Here is a 20,568-nt window from a genome sequence, read left to right as displayed (position 1 = left end):
AATGAAATAACAAAACATACAATGAAAAGTTGAAAATTACAAAAATCAATAAAAACCATTCGACAACCTACAAAACGATTGCATACCAGTGCACTCCGATGACCATAACGGATAACTTTTATTTCAATCGTCAGAGACAGGAAGCGATTAGGGATACTGCGCACACTCCTAGCTTTCTTTTGTGATAATATGGCGAAGCGATCGGTTTGTGTTTGGCTTCAAGTTTCACTTTCTTTTTGAAGTTTCATTTATCGGAACAATGTTATTGAAGCTCAATCCGTTTGACAGCCAGCGCCGGCATTCGTTTCAACCCTTTCACCCCCCTCGTCCCTGCTTCCCCTACTTCCGACCCCCCACTCATTCCTTCCTCCGTTTGTCTTCGTGGAATGGCGCGTGGCCTGCCAAGAAACCTCCCAACCAAAGAGAGCCAAGATCTTTTCATTTGCAGCCAAGGCTCGCGGGCTTTGAGAATACGTACTGGCGAGAGAGGGGGAAAGGGGTAAGGGGGGCAGAGGGGACTTTGAATTGCCTAAACGGAAGATTTATTAAGCGTCGTCCCAATAAGGTGACTTCTTAACCAGGCGAACCTAAAGATTTTCTTAGCCTTTTCTATCTCGCTATCCTTTCTACGTACAGGCTTTTATTCGTCGCCTCCTCTCTTTTGCAGACTTTCACGCGAAAAATTACGGAAAAACGAATAAGTTTGGTGGATAAAAAAGATAATTTACTCGACCCAAAAATAACCCTGAAGATGAAGCTAACCGCGTTTGTCTGTGGCAAATATGATGAATTGCTAAAGCTAGGAAATCCGTTAAAGGAAATTGGGGAGAAAACCACTGAATTTAATTTGCCTTCGTTTTTACTTATATTCATCGAATTGGGAACTATATTCCCGATTCCAATAATTTGTTAATTTAAATAAAGTAAAGGAAATAAAGATAATTTTAAATGTTAAACCGGTTTTTCCAAATGGTTTAATTTAAAAACCTTTTGACCCAAACCTTTCAAAAGAATCTTATCTAAAACTGTTTTAAACTGAACGTTTCAAAAAGATTTCATTTAAAACCGTTTTGATCTTTACGTTTTGAAATGGTTCTCATTTAAAACCGTTTAGAACCGAATATTTTTAAATCGTTCTCATTTAAAACCGTTTAGAAACAGAATGTTTTGAAATGGTTCCCATTTAAATCCGTTTAGAACTGAATGTTTTGATATGGTTCTCATTTAGAACCGTTTAGAACTGAATGTTTTGATATGGTTCTCATTTAAAACCGTTTGGATCTTTACGTTTTGAAATGGTTCTCATTTAAAACCGTTTTGATCTTTACGTTTTGAAATGGTTCTCATTTAAAACCGTTTTGATCTTTACGTTTTGAAATGGTTCTAATTTAAAACCGTTTAGAACTGAATGTTTTGATATGGTTTCACATTTAAAACCGTTTTGAAATGGTTCTCATTTAAAACCGTTTAGAACTGAATGTTTTGATATGGTTCCACATTTAAAACCGTTTTGATCTTTACGTTTTGAATTGGTTCTCATTTAAAACCGTTTAGAACTGAACGTTTTGAATTGATTCTTATTTAAAACTGTTTTTAACTGAATGTTCCAGAAGTTCCTCATTTAAAACCGTTTTGAACGGAACATGCTAATTAGTTTTAATTTAAAAAGTTTCTAATCAATTAAACTAAAGAGTTCATATCGAAAATACCTTTAAAACTCAGAGTTATTTAAAATTAATTATATCGAAACGCGAAATGTTAGGTGACCATTGACTCGGACACCCCGAAATGTTTTGGGTAATGGAAAAGATAATTCTAATTCTGAAAGTTTGATCGAGATTCTCAGAAGTTCATCCGGAAAATTTTACGTTTGGTATGGAACGCGAAATTCTCCAGGGCTTGAAATGAGTTTACAATATGAAAGGTTGAAATTCTTATTTCTCTGGGCGGGCGACTTTAAACTCGAAGTGGGGTATCCCGCAAATTACTTTGAAAATATTTAGCTCTTTCTATTAAAAGCGAGCCAGAGAGAAGGTGGCCTCGAGTGAGCTCCATTTAAATTCCACTCTCATTCTTTCCCGAAACCCGCGCGACCAGAGGGGCACCCGCAAATCGCCTTCCAAGTTTGCTTTCTCCATTTCCCAAGAAAGGCGACACCCGGACGCTTGTCCGGGAATCAGGGGAAATTAAAGGACAACAAAAAGAAAGAAGATATTCATACGTTTATACACACACGACTAAGTCCATACGAGCACCGACCTGGGCGGTGCTTACCTAAAACAGGCGAGAGTAAACAATAGTTAAATCTGAAATGTTATCCTAACGGGAACCCCGGATATATATATATATATATATTCGTCGTTGTAATAACTGGGTGCACTCTCGATTACGTCCAAGCGGATTAACAAGGGACTTCGACTGATTATTTTAGAGGTGACTCCATCACAATAGCAAAAATTTATCGCGTTTGTAGGCATTTGCGTTAAGCCTTATTTGAAGGGAACATTTCGGATGCGTCATAAAGCACCGCGATATTATTATAGGTCTCGAGACTCTCATCGTTGTAACGTGATACTTAGCTCTATAAACAAGGCCTTTGAAGTCTGCTGCCCAAGCTTCTAATCGAAGTTTCCAGCTGATTTTAATCGTAGACGAATTTCCTTTGTTTGACTTTAATAGAGTCATCGACTCTATAAACGCAAGAGTTGGACGTATAACATCTTTTGCGGGATGAGAGGATGACATTTAAGTAATCGTCGCGTCTTTATAGAATACTATTAAAAGTTGTTCAATTTAATTTGTTGCACACATTTTTTCATTTGGAAATTCGGTTTAAAAAAAAAATGTTTTTCTACACTGAAAAGTAACCCGTTAAATATAGTGGTATTATTATATGAACCAATATTGCTTTCAGTAGATATAATAATAACAATAATAATCAGCTAAGTTTATAGCCAATGCATCAAGCTAATTTTAATGCTGTTGAATCTGGTGGCCGGGCTTCAATGCGTTGAATGCATGCCCCGAGAGCCAACACTGTTACCATTAACCTCGACCAGTTTTTATTGATAGGGGAAATCGAAGATTTCAGAAAATGAATTGTTGAAAAATACAAAGTATTGTTTCAAATTAAATAAGTAGAAAAGGTTAATTTAAAAAATAATTTTTATTATGGTTCGTATAACAAAATCGACTACTTTTTTACGTATAATACGATCTGACTGTCGCGCCTTCGGTGAGTTTTGTCGGAAGCTTGACCGCATCTGCTGGGGTTATACTTCCTGTAACCATATGTAACATAATTACTCATAAGTATGCCACTGTACCTTTATTCCATTCAAAAATCTTCACTAACGGTTACTAACATATTTATTTAAGCCAATGGACAACCTCTTAATTGAGAAAGAATTTTTAGGGTCGGAATTTTAGTCAGCCCAATGTAGCTTTATTGAAATTTATAAACTCGCTATAAATAATGAGTAGTTTAGAAAAAGAAAAGGTTGTGGAAAATGAAAAATAACTGTTCAAGGATCGCTTTCAGAAAATGAAACAAGTCGTCGAAGTGGGATATTCCACCAGCGTTATTAAAACCAACCCATACCAAGAGTTAGGCCTAGGCTCCAATGAATCTACAAAGACTCCAATCTTGTAGATGGGTCATTCCATACGATTTCGACCAGTCATGTCACCATGGGTCAATCGATTTTTTTCAAATTTTAAACACCGATAGATTTGTCTAAAAAACCGTGATATCCAAGGTTTTAGCTTAAAATATTAAGAAGTTTTTGAATAAACACAGTTTAACCGAAACCCCACATTTTTTGGTATATCGTACCTTGATTTCAGTACCCCTTCGCTTTAAGTTTAATAACTTTTTAGAAATATGTTTTATTTTAACAAAATAACACAATCTGACAGAGTTTGGCCAGGCCAATTCAATGGTGGAGTTTATATAGTCCATACTGGAATTGATACCAGGTTATTGGATGACAAAGTGTACATTTTTATTTTTGGGGGGTCTCATTCGAGGGGTTAAAGGGTCATGTGGGCGAGTGAAAACACAAAATATAAAAACACTATTAGATAGCTCTAACAAAGAGCTTTAAAATAAGCTCTTAAAAAAAAGGGGTAATTTCCTTGTTTTTATTTGATAAATCAAAAACTATTTTCTTGAAATTCAACACTTTTGAAATTTTATATTTTTGATATCATACAAAAAATGGTTTAAATCTTTTAGAAATTATTGCTACGTATTTAACGATGTGTGATAAATAATGCTCGAATATTTTCTGAATTATAATCTTTAAGAATAAAGGATCTAGCTCTGGAAGCAGTCGCTGTAAGCGTTGATATCAGTCGCAAAATCAAGTTAAGAGCTACATGGCATTTGTGGTCCCGTTTAGGCCATGACAGACTGCTAACTTATGTATATATTTTCAACCCTTAATTTTGAGTAGTAAATTGATATAATATTAAATTGAAAATAATTACGTGTTAAATAGAGGCATTGAACTTTTTAGTTTCGCCTGTAATGTTTGTTAAATCTATAAAATAACTGGAAAAAACCTTATACCCTTCAGTATTAAAGTTTTGTAATCCACCATTCTTCGAAAATACATTAAGAGACACATGATACAATAAATGCTTCCGAATTTTATTTTTACCTTTTGTAATACCAAGCTCCCATTAGTATCAACACTTGAAAAAGATTCATGTTATATCATCTATAATGTGTGCTAGGTTCAATTTAACCTTCATAGGGGGCATCCTCGGCTGTGACCAGTTCACCTTTTACTGAATCCTAGGCAGAATTCACAATTTAAAGAAAAATAATAATTTATATGTATAGTCAGGAGTGGTTCTTTGAAAGATAATAACCCAAAAAATATTACTTGTATACAATCACAAAACTAAATATGTGTTAAAATAATACTCAACTGCTCATGTTTCTCACTTCGTAAAACTCATTTTTATATCTGCTTATGGAATGGGTTTCGGTTAAACTGTGTTTATTCAAAAACTTCTTAAATTTTTAAGCTAAAACCTTGGATATCACGTTTTTTTAGACAAATCTATCGGTGTTTAAAATTTGAAAAAAATCGATTGACCCATGGTGACATGACTGGTCGAAATCGTATGGAATGACCCAGATGCCCCAGAAAAGCTCAACCTGAATATCAAATATTTTTTTCAATAAATCTATTTCTTTTATTTGACTATGCAAATTTATTTTAGAGAACTTCATTAATATATTGTAGTTCATTTTAGCTCCAAAGCCTTGGTTGTTCAAACCGGTTTGTTTACTAAAATAATGGCCGTCGGTTTATCAGCCGTAGAACTATACACTCTTAAGGCTTATAATTTCAAGACATACTTTTGTACAACCAAATTAATTGTTAATTTATAACTCAAAATTGAGTCATATATTAACCATATATTGGGAAACTTATAAATTTAACCCAAAATATCGTTATGAAAATAACCCATTTTGGGTGAAAACGAAAACCACCCAATATTTTGTTTGGTTAAATACTGACCCAACAATGGGTAAAAAAACAACCCAATTTGGGTCGTAAACAACCCAATATTTTTAGAGTGTAATTGTGCGACGGGATATCCGGCATTTGAGATTCGATGACCTCAGGGGCGTATTAATCATTAGGCAAGTAGGCACGTGCCTAGGGCGCCATTTTTCTAGGGGCGCCAAAACTCTGATAAAGCCCCACGGTCCATGTACTTGGCTTGCCCCTCCTCAAAATAACGCCGAAAAAGTTTGAGGAAACTAAAATACATTTATTTATTTATTAAAAACCGATACGCCCCTCCTTAGCTGACCAATGCCAAGGGGCGTCAAATTTTTCTGTGCCTAAAGGCGCCGAAAGGGTTAATCCGCCCCTGGATGGTACGGATGACGCAATATCTGGGAAACAAACCGTTAGTGAAGAAATTGAGCTAGTGGCATACTTATGAGTAATTATGTTACATATGCTTTAACTAGCGTCATCCTCAAGTCTCACGAGATAATGTTGTTGAAGCAATATAATATAAAGCTTAAGTTAACAATTCACTTTAAAGATTAAATTACTTGTACGTTATTTTAACGAAAAGTACGAAAAACCCCGTAAAATACGAACGTGGTCAGTTTATATAACTCTGTCCAAAGGTGGAAACTTTCGATATGTACCCTATACAGATAAGAAGAACGGCTGGCGGTCAGTTTTCGTAAAAGACACAAAGACTGGACAAATGGGCCATAATTATGGGTCAACACTGCAGTGACTGCCTTAGAAATCAGCGAAATCCGATCGAATTATTTCCACTGATTAAAGCCGTTCTTTCTCTCCGCTATATTTCGAGGCGATAAGAAAAAACTGAAAGATAAATTTGGAGAGTAAACAGGCGGCAGATTGCGAAACTGAGAGAGACAGTTGATTCGAGAGACGGACGGAAAAGTTTGAGCGGGTTTGAGAAGCCCGAACAAAATCCTTTCTTTTTCTTAACGGGGTTTGAAATGGAGCTTCTGGGCCTCCTCCTCGACCCCGCGCTAACTTATTTCGTCCGGTCTATAGCTCGGACAATGGCTGACGCTTCAGATGATCGGTCAAGCTGACCGAGCCGAATTGACGAACCGGAGAAATGCTCGCTTTCAAAGGGTAGAAAAAAATGGAAAGAATGAGAAAGCGCCTTCAATGGAGAACCCAATACTACCCAAACCCGTCACCCTGCTATGTCGCTGAAGAAGAAAGCTTGCCGATAGACGAGATATTATTGTGTCGCGTATGGGAGACGAGGTCAGAATATCCCCCGCCAGGGATAAATTTAAAAGAGAGATATTAAGAGGTATGAAACTGGGATTAAGTCTTGTTAATGCCAAAACTTGGGGCCGCTCAATTTGTGTTGGGGGGTGCCAATTCCTTGATACTAAAAATCGTAATTTTTAACTCCCACTCCTGTAATTAGTAAATATACCGAAACAAGCTATTGAAAACGGTTACGGTGCTAGTTTTTTTAAAGTACTTTAGCCTTTAAAACAACTAATCTTTAAGACGATGGGCCTAAGGTGGTAACTTGGGTATTAGCCTAGCTGATTATTATTATTATTATTATTATTATTATTATTATAGTTTTCTTTAATATAGTAGGATACACGTCGATGAAATAGTAAGCATGAACTGCAGTCCTATACACGTTTTACCATTGTTGTAGTATAGTTTTGTCAAATCACTTTTCTCTATTTCGTGTATCCTGGTGTAGCCCAAAAAGAAAAAAGTTGAAGAATTTAAATTATGTTTTTTTTTTAAAGTTCAATAATTTGAGCGTTATATAATATTTTGATTATTCCAGTAATTAGCGCTTCCAACTGCCCCCTGATCAGGTTATTCAGATCACAATTCTCAGATATCTGATTATATTCAGTTAGCTAGATCAGGTTAATCTTTTTCTTTCCCTCGGCAATCTGATCTCAAACTATATCTGATTCATTATCTCAAGTAAGTGACCTGAACTGATCTGCTATGAGTATCTTAAATAACTGATCTGAACTGATCTGCTATGATTAAGTATCTTAAATAACTGATCTGAACTGATCTGCTAGGATTATTTATCCCAAGTAACTGATCTGAACTGATCTGCTAGGATTATTTATCCCAAGTAACTGATCTGAACTGATCTTCTAGGATTATTTATCCCAAGTAACTGATCTGAACTGATCTTCTAGGATTATTTATCCCAAGTAACTGATCTGAACTGATCTTCTAGGATTATTTATCCCAAGTAACTGATCTGAACTGATCTTCTAGGATTATTTATCCCAAGTAACTGATCTGAACTGATCTTCTAGGATTATATATCCCAAGTAACTGATCTGAACTGATCTGCTAGGATTATTTCTCCCAAGTAACTGATCTGAACTGATCTGCTAGGATTATTTCTCCCAAGTAACTGATCTGAACTGATCTGAACTGATCTGCTAGGATTATTTATCTCTAGTAGCTGATCTGTACTGATCTGCTAGGATTATTTATCCCAAGTAACTGATCTGAGATGATCTGCTAGGATTATTTATCCCAAGTAACTGATCTGAACTGATCTTCTAGGATCATTTATCTCAAGTAACTGATCTGAACTGATCTGCTAGGCTTTTTATCTCAAATAACTGATCTGAACTGATCTGCTAGGCTTTTTATCTCAAATAACTGATCTGAACTGATCTGCTATGATTAATTATCTTACGTAACTGATCCAAACGGATCTGCTATGATTAATTATCTTACGTAACTGATCCAAACGGATTTGCTACGATTAATAATCTTAAGTAACTGTTCTGAACTGATCTACTACGATTCATCTAACCAGATTCAGCTAGTTGAACAGGTATCTGACTGATACGTTTAATAATAATCATATATAATGTTATTTGCATTTTGACTCATATCAACTGATCTGATAATATCTGAACATAAATGTAGATAATCTAATATCTGTTTTATCATTATTTGCTGGGAAGCGCTAACAGTAATCAAGTAATCACTTGAAGGAAAATCACGTTACTTTTCAGAGCACTCTTCCACGGGCACTAGAAAAAGTATTAAAGTGGCTTAAAAATTACAATCTCAACAATGTTTATTTTTTCTGTATATAATTCTCAAATATTATCTTCAGAGGGAACAAATACGCATTAGACATGTCCGAGAATTTATTCCTGGGACGAAATAAAGCGGCAAACCGCGCAAAACGACAAAATAAATGACGGGAAACAAAACACAGATTCGTGGTTTCCATTTTCTCTCTTATCTGTAAATGGCCGGCTTGTGGTATGACGCGCCTACACTCGCAAAAAAAAAAACTTCTATTACGCGCCGGAAAAATACAATATTTTTTCATTACTTAACTAGAAAACTTTCTCTAAAGCGGGTCTGTGTACATTTCAAAGGTATATCTCATAGGCAGGCAGGCGTGGCCCCGAAATAATTCGCAGTTAAGGCTCACGGGCCGTCTGTAAAGTGCTCGCTATCCGCGTCAGAAATAGAGAAAACTTGAATTTAGGCTATAGATCTTACAGATTCATAGTCTCGCTTTTACCGCTCCAGCAGCGCTCCTAGATGACCCCCGAAATGCAATCTCAATTAGAAACGGAACACGAAATCTGATAAGATATAACATGAAGTGTATGACCTGTATACCACGACGGAAATACACGCAAATAAGCTGTTTTAGAACAATAACATAAATGTTAGCTTTTTGAAGTTGAAAACCACATGCAAAAGCAATTTATTTATTTATTAATTTAACAAATTACAAACTGCTATATAAGCTGTAGAGCTCATAGGCAGCCTTGCAGGAGTATGACAAATGAGATAACATAATAGATCATAGCATAATACAATTTATACATCAGGGATCGCGCGAATGTAATCACGCACACATTGACGGAATGACTGGCGATTTTCACATTGTAGGACGTTCTCAGGGAGTGAATTCCATCTGGCAATAGTTCTGAATGTGAAACTCTTGGTTTAATAAATTTCACACTATGATTTCTAACTTTGCGTAGGTTGCCAAACTAAAAAAACGTTACCGGGTTTAGTGCCGAGTGACCTGACCACATAGACCACAATTGCACAAGGTCATAGACTAGACACAGTTTGCAAATTAGCAAGTTTGATTTGAGGTACCAGAGAGCAACCAGAACAAACCGCTCACTAGACGGAGTCCCTACTTCGCTAGCTGTGAAAAGACACAGGATTGACCCAGTAGCGGCGCCAGGATTTTGGAGGAGGTAGGCCAACCATTTGGAGGCCATACCAAAATTATGGAGCCCCCCCCCACCACAATTTTTTCAAATCCGTCCACGTGGATTATTTAATTTTTTTAAAGCAAGTGGTAAAATTTTTGGGTAAAATGAGTACGCGACGAAAAAATTTCATTATTAATTTAAACATTACTAAAAACTGAGTGTGTGTTGATCCTTTTTTTGTGTACTGATAACACTTAACAAATGAGTGGTTATTTACTTATTTCTACGACTGAATTCCGGTCTATCAATTTACATTCATTCCTTCGGTACTTCGCATGTACATCCCTTACATCAGAACTTACAACTTTACGAAAATGAATGTACGTAGGTACACTTACAAGGAGACGACCCAATGTGTAATCCACCGATTTTGCTTAAACTCGGTGATTTAGTAGACCTTAACGTAACATATATTAAATTTTGGAGGCCCCTTAAGACGACTTTTGGAGGCCCCTACCAAAATTTCAAATAGGCCCAGGCCTACCCCGGCCTATTGCTGGCGCCGCTATCATTGACCTAACTCAAATCGAACTGACCTTTGTACTGATAGGAGTCCTTTTTAAGAGAAAAATAATGGCAATAAGATTGAAAATAAGTTCCTTTCGTAATAATCGGGTAAAATATATTGTAACAATTGTGTAAACTGGTATATGCGTTGGCTGTCTATTTACAAAACCTATTAAACGCCATCTTTTTAAATTCGAGATAATTAAATTTTACGATTTTAATTAATTTCTTTCTATCGTAGCGTAAGTGGTTCTTACTGCTATTAAAGAATTAATTAAAGAATTTGATTAGGGGCTGAAATTTTCACAGTAGACATAAATTCCAATTTATACTTTTATTTACTACTAACTCCAAATTGTCCATATTGGGATTTACTAGTTTTTGCCACGAGACAGCCGACGTAGCAACCAACAACTACGCTTACAAAGTACTATCAAATCAAAACATTCAACCACATTAAGTGTCGACCCAAGGTAAATGAAAACCTTCCCAAGAGTGGGGAGTTTGTTGGAAATAGTTTCTTTACGTTATACACTTGGGAAGTATAAGAATTAAATAGAGTAGACCAGCGTAGTGCGTTAATTTCATTTAGCGTCTCTGTTCTATTTCAGGCGGTGTCTACTACCTGGTATCTCGGATCCTGGGGCCGGAAGTCGGAGGTGCCGTTGGGATGCTGTTCTCCTTCGCAACGTCCGTAGCCGTGGCCATGTACATCGTCGGAGCGGCTGAAACAGTCAGAGATTTATTAAGGGTAAGACTCACGCGCATTTCGGAAACTTCCACACGATATTGAAATGTATCGAGATAAGCCTGATCCTTTATGAATAATCTCCATCTATTTAAAAACTTTGAAATTTACGGATGATTGATTATGACAGCGCGTTAAAGGATTATTTAGACAAAATACACACATTAATATTTATATTCTATCAGGCTCTTAATATTTATGTTATATCAGACTCGTAATCTAATAACTAAGACAGCGAAATACGAATATGTAAATAGTGCGTCGAATAAGGTTCTTTGGGGAATAAATAGATCCTGGTATTTGCATGGTATAGAGCGGCTGCCTCGCTTTTACAGTGGTCACCGCCAGATTATCTTAAGCCTTGTAAAGGTTGCTGCTCTATAAATTGCCAGTATACCGTCACAAAAAATAACAGAAATATTGTAAGCGCACTGAAGTATTTGTCCAATCTCATCTGAGAGGTTACACTTTATAGTGTACCTGGATGATACGATATCGTTTTCGTCAGCTCGTTCCACCTGGGTATGTTAAGTCGTATCAAAAAATATTAAGCGGTTATTTTTTTATAAAATAAAGAAATTGCGGGAAATCGGAAAGCGCGCGTTCACTGCGACACCTGGTGAGAAACCGGTAAAACACTCCCTGTTTGCTTAAAATTTAAAAAAAAAGCGCGCGCTGCTTTAGACGCGAAAGACTTTAGGTATTATTGTTATTTTGCACGCGCGGCGCATTCCAGTTATATGAGACCTAAGCCTAAATAGGTGCTTAAAACACCTTCAAAGAAATCGATCAGAAATATTATATCAGAGAGCCAGGACCCACAAGTTACTGTTTATATAGTGCCCGTTGAAATAATGAAAACTTTTCACCTGTAAACAAATCCTCGTGTTTTTGCTAAGCCTTAATGTGTCAAAAAAATTACCTGGTTAAAAGGAAACACTTGTTGCATAAAGAACAGGTGAAAAGTTTCCATTATTTCAAAAAGCACTATATAAATAGTAACTTGTAGGTCCTGAATCTCGGAAACACTACTTCTTGGTGATTTCCTTGAAGATGTTTTATTGAAGCGTCTATTGCGCGATTTCAAAAGTTGGGCTAGTTCGCAAATCGCTCACTGTTGTCGTGCTGGCGCTGGCGATACACCCTAAGGTGGCGGCGAAAATTCAAACCCAAATGCTGGCGTTATTTTGCGTTTCAACATTTTGGGCCAAAACCTATTTTTTCAAGACAAAATAAGGTACGTGTAAGTATATTGAACGTCTTGTTGATTTTTTGATATGCAAATAAGGCGATATTTGGAAAAGCTTGGCCGTTCCCCTTTAACTACCGTATAGTTGCATTCGGCTATTCCAGTCCTAGTCTCTCCAATTTAGTACTTTCATCGTCTTATGGCCGAGGCTAAGCGTCAAATTTTAATCGTCAATTTAATGAAACTGATTTTGAGTGAGCAAAAATAAGACAGAATATATAAAAAGGTATCAACAGAGATCGCAGAAAAAGTAGCATAAGACCCAAAAGTGTGTCAGAACGGTATAGTAGTTACTGAGAGTTTGTCGCAAAGTAAACAAGTGGGTCACGTGACCCAAATAATAGTCTTACACGAGCCCCGCGTCCACTCCCCAGCCATTTCGCGGTACAGCTCTACCCCAGCGCCAGTCTAGACGTAGTGACGATTCCAGCGTCCTCTCTTTCTCTCTACCGTGCCGTGTCATGCCTACGGCGGCGGCGGTGGACGCCGGACAACGGAGCGAGACCAGGAGTCTTACTAAGAGCCTATACGGCTCGTGTAAGACTAAAAAGGGAAACGAAGGGGGGTCGGAAAATACGTCATCAAAATCGAGTTACTCCAGCGCCACCGAGTGAGGCGTTTTAGAACGTATGTCTACGGGCGAGTAAATCGCAGAGAGAAAATCGCGCCAGACCATAGTCTAAATATAAAGTTGCTTGTACTATTCGAACTAGTAATCAGGAAAAGCATTCAAGTGATTTCTTTGCATCTGCCACTTACATTAAAATTCATCATTTTCCCGCTATATGAATATACAGTTTTCAAGTTAGTTCGACCTCATTTGGTATACTATCTCATGGTGGTTTTTTGACGGTTACGGTCGGAAAAACCACTTTATTTAATTGAATTAATTTAATAATTAGCTATATCTGCTATATACAAGTAACTACACTTTGATCTTAGCCAAAAGACCGACTTTCTTAATTATTTAGGCATACACACGAAAAAAGCTTAAATTTTTGAATTTTTTAAAAGCCTTCCACTATAGGCCGTATAATAAAAAGCAAATTATTATGAAATCAGCGTATAATTGGTTAAAATGGTCATTAACCAGTTGGTTATTTTATGTACGGTGCCATGTGTGGAGACAGTTATGGCAGCGTTTTATTTTTGGTTTAATGTGTCGGAGTTTCGTCACTGGCGCTTTTTCCTTGGTATTCCTGGGTATTCCTGGGTATTTCTTGGTTTTTGTTTATTCCTTGGTGTTCCTTGGTATTACTTGGTAATCTTTGGTAATCCTTGGTATTCCTAGGTATTCCTTGATATTCCTGGTTATTCCTTGGTATTCCTTGATATTCCTGGATATTCCTGGGTATTCCTTGGTATTCCTTGGTATTACTTGGTAATCTTTGGTAATCCTTGATATTCCTAGGTATTCCTGGATATTCCTGGATATTCCTTGGTAATCCTTGGTAATCCTTGGTATTCCTAGGTATTCCTTGATATTCCTGGGTATTATTATTATTATTATTCCTTGGTATTCCTTAGTACCAGAAATGTATGGTAATTATAAAAATATTCATATTTCCGAGGGAAATACCGGGTACCCCAGCTAGTAGAATATAAGAAGCAAAATGTATTTTTACGTCGATACCCTATTAATGGGTAGGCTCAACTGAAAAATGTCAAATTTGGAAGACTGAGTGGCGTGAACAGACTGAAGATGAGAAAGGGTGGAGGGACACGGAAGAAATGCATGCTGGGACACTGCGGAGAGGCCGGAAAAAGAAGAAGAATAGACTGACGAATCCTTAAGACTATAATCGGATGAGTCGCTCGAGGTTATAGTTATCTTGAAATATTTTCTCGCCGATAAAGAAAAATGGGATCGAGAAAGAGATGGCGTAAGAAGCCGTTTTTGACAATAAAACCATCTCAGGATTCTCTCGCGGATATTACACCCATAACAGAGACGTATCGATTACGGAACAAAGTAGGCCATTTTGTCTAGCTCTTAATACCCACGTGAGACGCGTATCCGAAAAGAATAACAAGTTTGTCAAGCGCAAAAGAGATCTACGTTGGTATCGAATAGGGGAAGCGAATCGATTGGTTTTTTATTATTTCCTATCAAGTTTGTGAAAACGGTTCTAGTTATTTGACAACGGTGCTGTAGAAAGAAATTAATCAGATGATGATTGGGGGGCTCTCACAAACTACTCAAAGCTACACTCTTAAAAACGTTGGATTAAATGGTTTTGGTTATTTCATTACGTTCTTCCGCTGAAATATTAGAGGTCGGTAACGGTTAATCATTATCCATGTTTAAATTGATTTTTTTCGGGGAAAAATGTAAACCGAGAAATTTACCGGTTAATATTTCGGAAAATGATTAAAAAACATGTATTATTCGTAAAAGTTTTGCTTTTTATCGAAAAAAACGTCGTTTTTCCGATTAATTTTACAAATTTATCAATAAATTAATCGGATAATACAGAAATATAAATTACTTGATCAAAACGTTTTACGAATAATTTTGAGAGCTTTATCTATTGAATAAAAGTTAACCATCCCCGACTTCTATGAAATATCAACACAACATAAAAAAATAAATTTAAAATATTGGAAAAATTTAAATTATAAATAGTAAATTAAATTAAAAATATTCAATACCTTAAGAATCAAAAATTAAGAATAATTTCAAGCACTCATGGAAACGATGCAAGAATGGCGCAAAATGTTTAATTTCCCAGTCTTCCAAAAACTACAAGTTCGATGGACACATTTTCGTGCTCATATCGACTTTAAATTTGATAGTATGACCTAATTTTTGGTTGCTATTATATTATCTTAAAAACAACCTAATTTTGTTTAACTCAAATTTTGAATTTCAAGATTTTCAACTACGTTTGGGTTATTTTTGTCTCAAAAAGTAGTTAAAAATGAAATAACCAAAATCATTAAACCCAACGTTTTTAAGAGTGTAGGAGCAACAAACACAGCACCCCACACAAGGAGAACGCAACTCGTCAAAAGTCGTGGATTTTCTTGTGTTCAGTTTTCATTGGTTAGACGCTTTAGCACCTGCTACCGTCGGAAGTGGAAAATTTGGAAATATTCTTCCCCCTTTCCGTAAAACGTTCAGCGAAAAGGCTTGTCCAATGAAATTTGTACACAACACTGCGTTAGCGTGTTTAAAGGCTAGCTGCGTTCTCCTTGTGTTTGTTGCTCCTTAAAGCAAGTGGGCCTCTTGGATGCTTTTCCGTATTAAAGCAAAATTATACTTCAAAGCTCACCCCGTTTCGTATTAAAATTTTGAAATTTTATCACACGATGAAAAGCTCCGGCGATTTATCAGGTTAAATGACGAAGAAAATTATTGGTTACTCTTTATAAGATACTTAATTTCTTACAGCTGTGATATAAATAATGGTGGTGTGTACCTTTTCATATTTTTACTAATTTGTCTGAAATCGAATTTTTTTATTAAAATTTACTATTAAACATAAGACGGTGAACGTTTTTTCTGGGATTAATAATATGTTACCGGATATAGCACTACAGTTTATAGGCGTCTCTCAAAATCGCTAGTAACACTCAGCGCCCTCTACCGCCGAAATAATGTAACTTCTTGTTTGGGTGGTAGTGATATTTTTAACCCCATTTAAGTTTATTTTATTGAGAGCCAGTGGCACAGGGGATGTTAAATGAAAAAAAAAACACTTTAAAATAGGGAGAGAAAATACATGAATTTGTTACGTTACTTACGTAAACATTTATTGATTTTAAAACGTTAACTTTAACGCTAGATTTCGCTCTCGACTAGGGTAGGAAAACAGCGTTTCAGCAACGGCGTAAAGAAATATTTTTCAGAAATTTCCGTTAAAGGCCTAGGTTTTCTTCTGCCGGTTTTCCTTTAAGTTTACTTCCCGCCGCGCAAATATCCTGGTGGTAGGCCAACGTGTTCTGCGGTTGGCCTACCACCAGGATATTTGCGCGGCGGGAAGTAAACTTAAAGGTAAACAGGCAGAAGAAAACCTAGGCCTTTAAATTTATAATACATATTTTTATTTAATTTGGGGGCCCAGGTGGCCCGCAACGCTAGTTCGAATGATTTATTTTAAGGGCCCCTGATTTTTTTTAAGAGCCATTGGCCCCGGGACTCCCGTTTTTCTAGAGGTCGGGGACGGTTAATCATTATCCATGTTTAAATTGATTTTTTTCGGGAAAAAATGTAAACAAAGAAATTTAACGGTTAATATTTCGGAAAATGATTAAAAAACATGTATTATTCGTAAAATTTCAGCTTTTTATCGAAAAAAAAAACGTAGTTTTTCCGATTAATTTTACAAATTTATAAAAAAATTAATCGGATAATACAGAAATACAAATTACTTGATCAAAACATTTTACGAATAATTTTGAGAGCTTTATCTATTGAATAAAAGTTAACCATCCCCGAACTCTACGTTTTTCCTAAGTCTGGGTGATACAAGCTTTACAACGTGCTTCACACTATAGGTCACGTGTTAATTATAATGAATTGTTGGGACACTAATGATGTATTGGAAATCTAAAAGACGAAGATATAAAACAATCAAACAAAAAGATTGCTTCCAATTTTAATTAAAATTATTATTCCCCAGGTAAGAAAGCTCATTTTGTTCTTTAGTCACGAGATTTCAAACCGATATTTTCGAAATCTCGCGCCTGCGCTAAAGAGCTTGTCACACTGATTCCCCTGGTAATGCCATCCCGCGACGTTTGAGAGACGCCCTTAAATGCCTTAGCAAAGGCTGTAGTGCTATATCCAGTAACATATTATTAATCCTAGGTTTTATATTGAAGATACTATTACTACACCTAATAAACAAGGCTTGGAAGAGCTAGTGAAGACGACATCTATCGTATCCTCCAAGAACTACACTAGAGTTTAGCCCTGTGGTTCAACCTGCTTAATTACGTTACAAATAGTTCTGACCCGTTTTAATATAATGCCACCATTTACCTTATTAATTGCCTTCAAAATGAAGCCTAATTAATAAAATATAACTTTTGTAACTAACACCGTATTGATATCTTCTCTTTTAACTCTAACTTTAAGTAACATTTATTCATCTTTTTACTTTTAAACCTTACTTATTTTGAGAAGATATTTGAAAAATGAACTGATCCAATTTCATCCTATGACTAGAATATTTAAAAATCTTTAGCAAATAAAGAGTAAAAACCGAGAACACATTTTGGTTTCTGAAAACGTACTAGAGTACCTTACAGCTAGGAGCAACAAACACAACACCCCACACAAGGAGAACGCAACCCGTCAAAAGTCGTGGATTTTCTTGTGTACAGTTTTCATTGGCTAGACGCTTTAGTGCCTGCTGCAGTCGGAAGGGGAAAATTCGGAAATTGTCTTCCCCCCCACCCATAAAACGTTCAGCGTAAAGGCTCGTGACCTCGTCCAATGAAATTCGTACACAACCCTTCGTTAGCGTGTTTAAAGGCTAGCTGCGACCTCCTTGTGTTTGTTGCTCCTAGCTTACAGGCATGATCCACTACTTTTATCTCAAGCGGAAAATTTCCATTTTCATAATTGAATAGCGCCACCTAGTATTGCCCGAAATAAAATTTTATTTTAGCTCACCCAAAAACGTTACTGTTAGGAAAACGTTCAATTAAATTATTAATTATTTTTTTGTTTCTAAATGTTCATAAGTAGAAACTGAGTTGCTATATCCATAATTATTGTATCAAGAAAACGTTCACGCTGATACCCGGCAGATGGTGCCGAGGGGTAAGACAGTTTCAGATAATCTGTACACCGAGTTCGTACATTTAGCACTGTTAAAGGTACATATTTTCAAGAGTTCGCGAGTTCCATTTAGCACTGTCAAAGGTACAACAGTGTACACCGAGTTCGCAGAGTGTCTTACCCCTCGGATGGTGCTACTATTTCAATTTGAATTGCGTTTCTCAGTCAGACCTAGGTAGTACTTCTTGCTTGCTTTTGTATATAGGTAGACTTGTACTTTCGCATAACCTGAATTAGTTATTGCTATATTCAAAAACACTACCTCGAATTAAGAATAATTATAATTGCCTACGCTAATAACCAAGGAACCACTCGTCAGGTGGCCGGGTTACAATGCTTAATTTAGTTTTCTTACTCTTTAACCTTATCTCCCTGGATAATTCTTTCATTTCGTATTAACAAACTCCACCAATCTTCGTGATGAAAAGAGCACGAAAAAGAAAAAGTGGCTTCAATAGCTGCGGGTGAGATCAACGTATAACTTCTCCAAAACTATCAGATTTCGTTCGGGTAAAAAAGAAAGATAACTCCAGCTGATGGCCCTAACTTGATATCCTAGATTACCCAGAAATCACGCGGCTTCTAAAGATTGAGCCATAACGTATTACGCAACTCCTTGCAAAACGGACAAGGCGTAAGGTGCCCGTTTAAAAAATACTGCGTTACTTCGACCCGTTGTTATTTAAGGAAATGAGACCAAAAAAGCTGAAAATGGGCTTCTATGTAACGTTACGGAGAGCGTTCTGTTTTGTATGGTACTTTTCGTACGTTATCTTCTCGTACAGGAAATGAATTATTCATCAGATATTTCTTATTCTTCTTATGACGCCTTAAAGTAGAGAACAGTAAGGAATCTAAGCAGTTAGCGCCTGCAACATACCAAAGTATATATCAAGCAGGAAGCTCTGGTCGAACTGCAGATTAAAAGATAAAAAATGAACGATCAATGGAAAATAATGAAATTCGACTTGAAGCGTATGTTGCATCTATGCCCCTGAGGAACCGTTCTGGGCTGGCGATTTTTTTACCTATCTCCAATGTTATGCCTCAGCGTTTTTTGATCAGATATTATAATAATGAAAGCGGATGGTGAAATAGGATACAAAACTGTCTAGTATGCCTACTAAATTCCTTTTTGACAGTCGCCGTGTTTTTTTCGGAAAAAATGTAACGTTATACGTTGTAATGCGCTTAAGTTTTTTGAGTTTAACTGGTGGAATCGAGCTGATCGTTTAAATTGAAATAAACCAACGAAACTTTTATAATATGGTAGGGTTGGCTAATATCGTAATTTAACCGATTCCGATATCGATACCGATACCCATACCGATTTCAGATTTTAACCGATTCCGATACCGATACCGATTTCTGGTTTTAACCGATTCCGATTCCGGTACGGATTTTGTGTTTTAACCGATTCCGGTACCTATGCCGATTTCTGGTTTCCACCGATTCCGATACCGATACCGATTTCAGTTTTCAACCGATACCGATACCGATTTCAATCTTCAACCGATACCGATACCGATTTCAGATTTCAACCGAAACCGATACCGATACCGATTTCAATCTTCAACCGATACCGATTTAAATCTACAACCGATATACCGATACCGATACCGATTTCAGGTTTCAACTGATACCGATACCCATTTCAGGTTTCAACCGATACTGATTTTTTATGATATGGCAAATTGGTATATATACCGATTTTCACGATTTTTTTACAATATTGACGATTAATTTTCCGATACCGATTTTTGGCCGTTTTTAATCGATCCCGGGAAAACACTGGAGTCACCGAACATGTGACCGAAGTTTGAATTTCAAACGCTCAAGGTCAGCGGTGCCATATACCGCAGGTTTGAAAAAATCAGGGAAAATCGGTATCGAAAGAGTTTTTTTGCTAATCGGGTAAAATCGGTATTAAAGACGCAAACCGATAAATTGGAAAAATCGTGATGTTGGTGACCGACATCGTTTCATATCGGTTTGCACCGCACCCTATAATATGGAAATATTCCAGCTTAAACGTAATATGAACATTTAGAAGTTAAATATTTGGTTTTCTTTGAATCTGATATTCAATATTTTAAAATGCATTTGGAGATTTTCGATGCAATTTTTTCTTAGTTGATTTTCTGTGTTGTTGTCTTTGAATTAGATAACAAAATTAATATTTTAAAATGGATTCGGAGATTTTACATTATCATTTCGATGTAGAATTCCTTTTTTTAGGAACTGGTTTACTCTTTCTATAAAAACCTGTCGGGGTGATTGGTAATAGTGAGTGTATTTGGCTCGCGTGGTATGACAGGGCTTGTCACCACCCTCCTACGCATTGTCACCCGGCCACCTGAATAAATGGCTTTCGAAGTAACTCGATGACTAGAGCCTTGGTAATTAGCCTAGCTGATAATTGTTTTTAATGATAATACAGAAATGTAACTAAGCCGGAGTGGCTCTATTATCCCATT

The 20,568-nt window shown here is 36.5% G+C and overlaps 1 protein-coding gene across 1 annotated transcript in view; it reads left to right on the top strand.

Annotated features, from left to right (window-relative positions):
• LOC149942923 (solute carrier family 12 member 2-like) overlaps positions 1 to 20,568 on the top strand; it is an 86,308-nt gene that overhangs the window by 19,186 nt on the left and 46,554 nt on the right. The window contains exon 5 of the mRNA XM_090177502.1: positions 10,915 to 11,054. Within this exon, the coding sequence (XP_090033628.1) occupies positions 10,915 to 11,054 (140 nt within the window). The remainder of the gene's footprint in view (positions 1 to 10,914; positions 11,055 to 20,568) is intronic.

The sequence above is a fragment of the Leiobunum rupestre genome, chromosome 6 (genome assembly GCF_980474605.1).
Source record: "Leiobunum rupestre chromosome 6, qqLeiRupe1.1.hap1, whole genome shotgun sequence".
NCBI lineage: Eukaryota > Metazoa > Arthropoda > Arachnida > Opiliones > Sclerosomatidae > Leiobunum > Leiobunum rupestre.
This window is presented reverse-complemented; position numbering and strand designations above follow the sequence as displayed.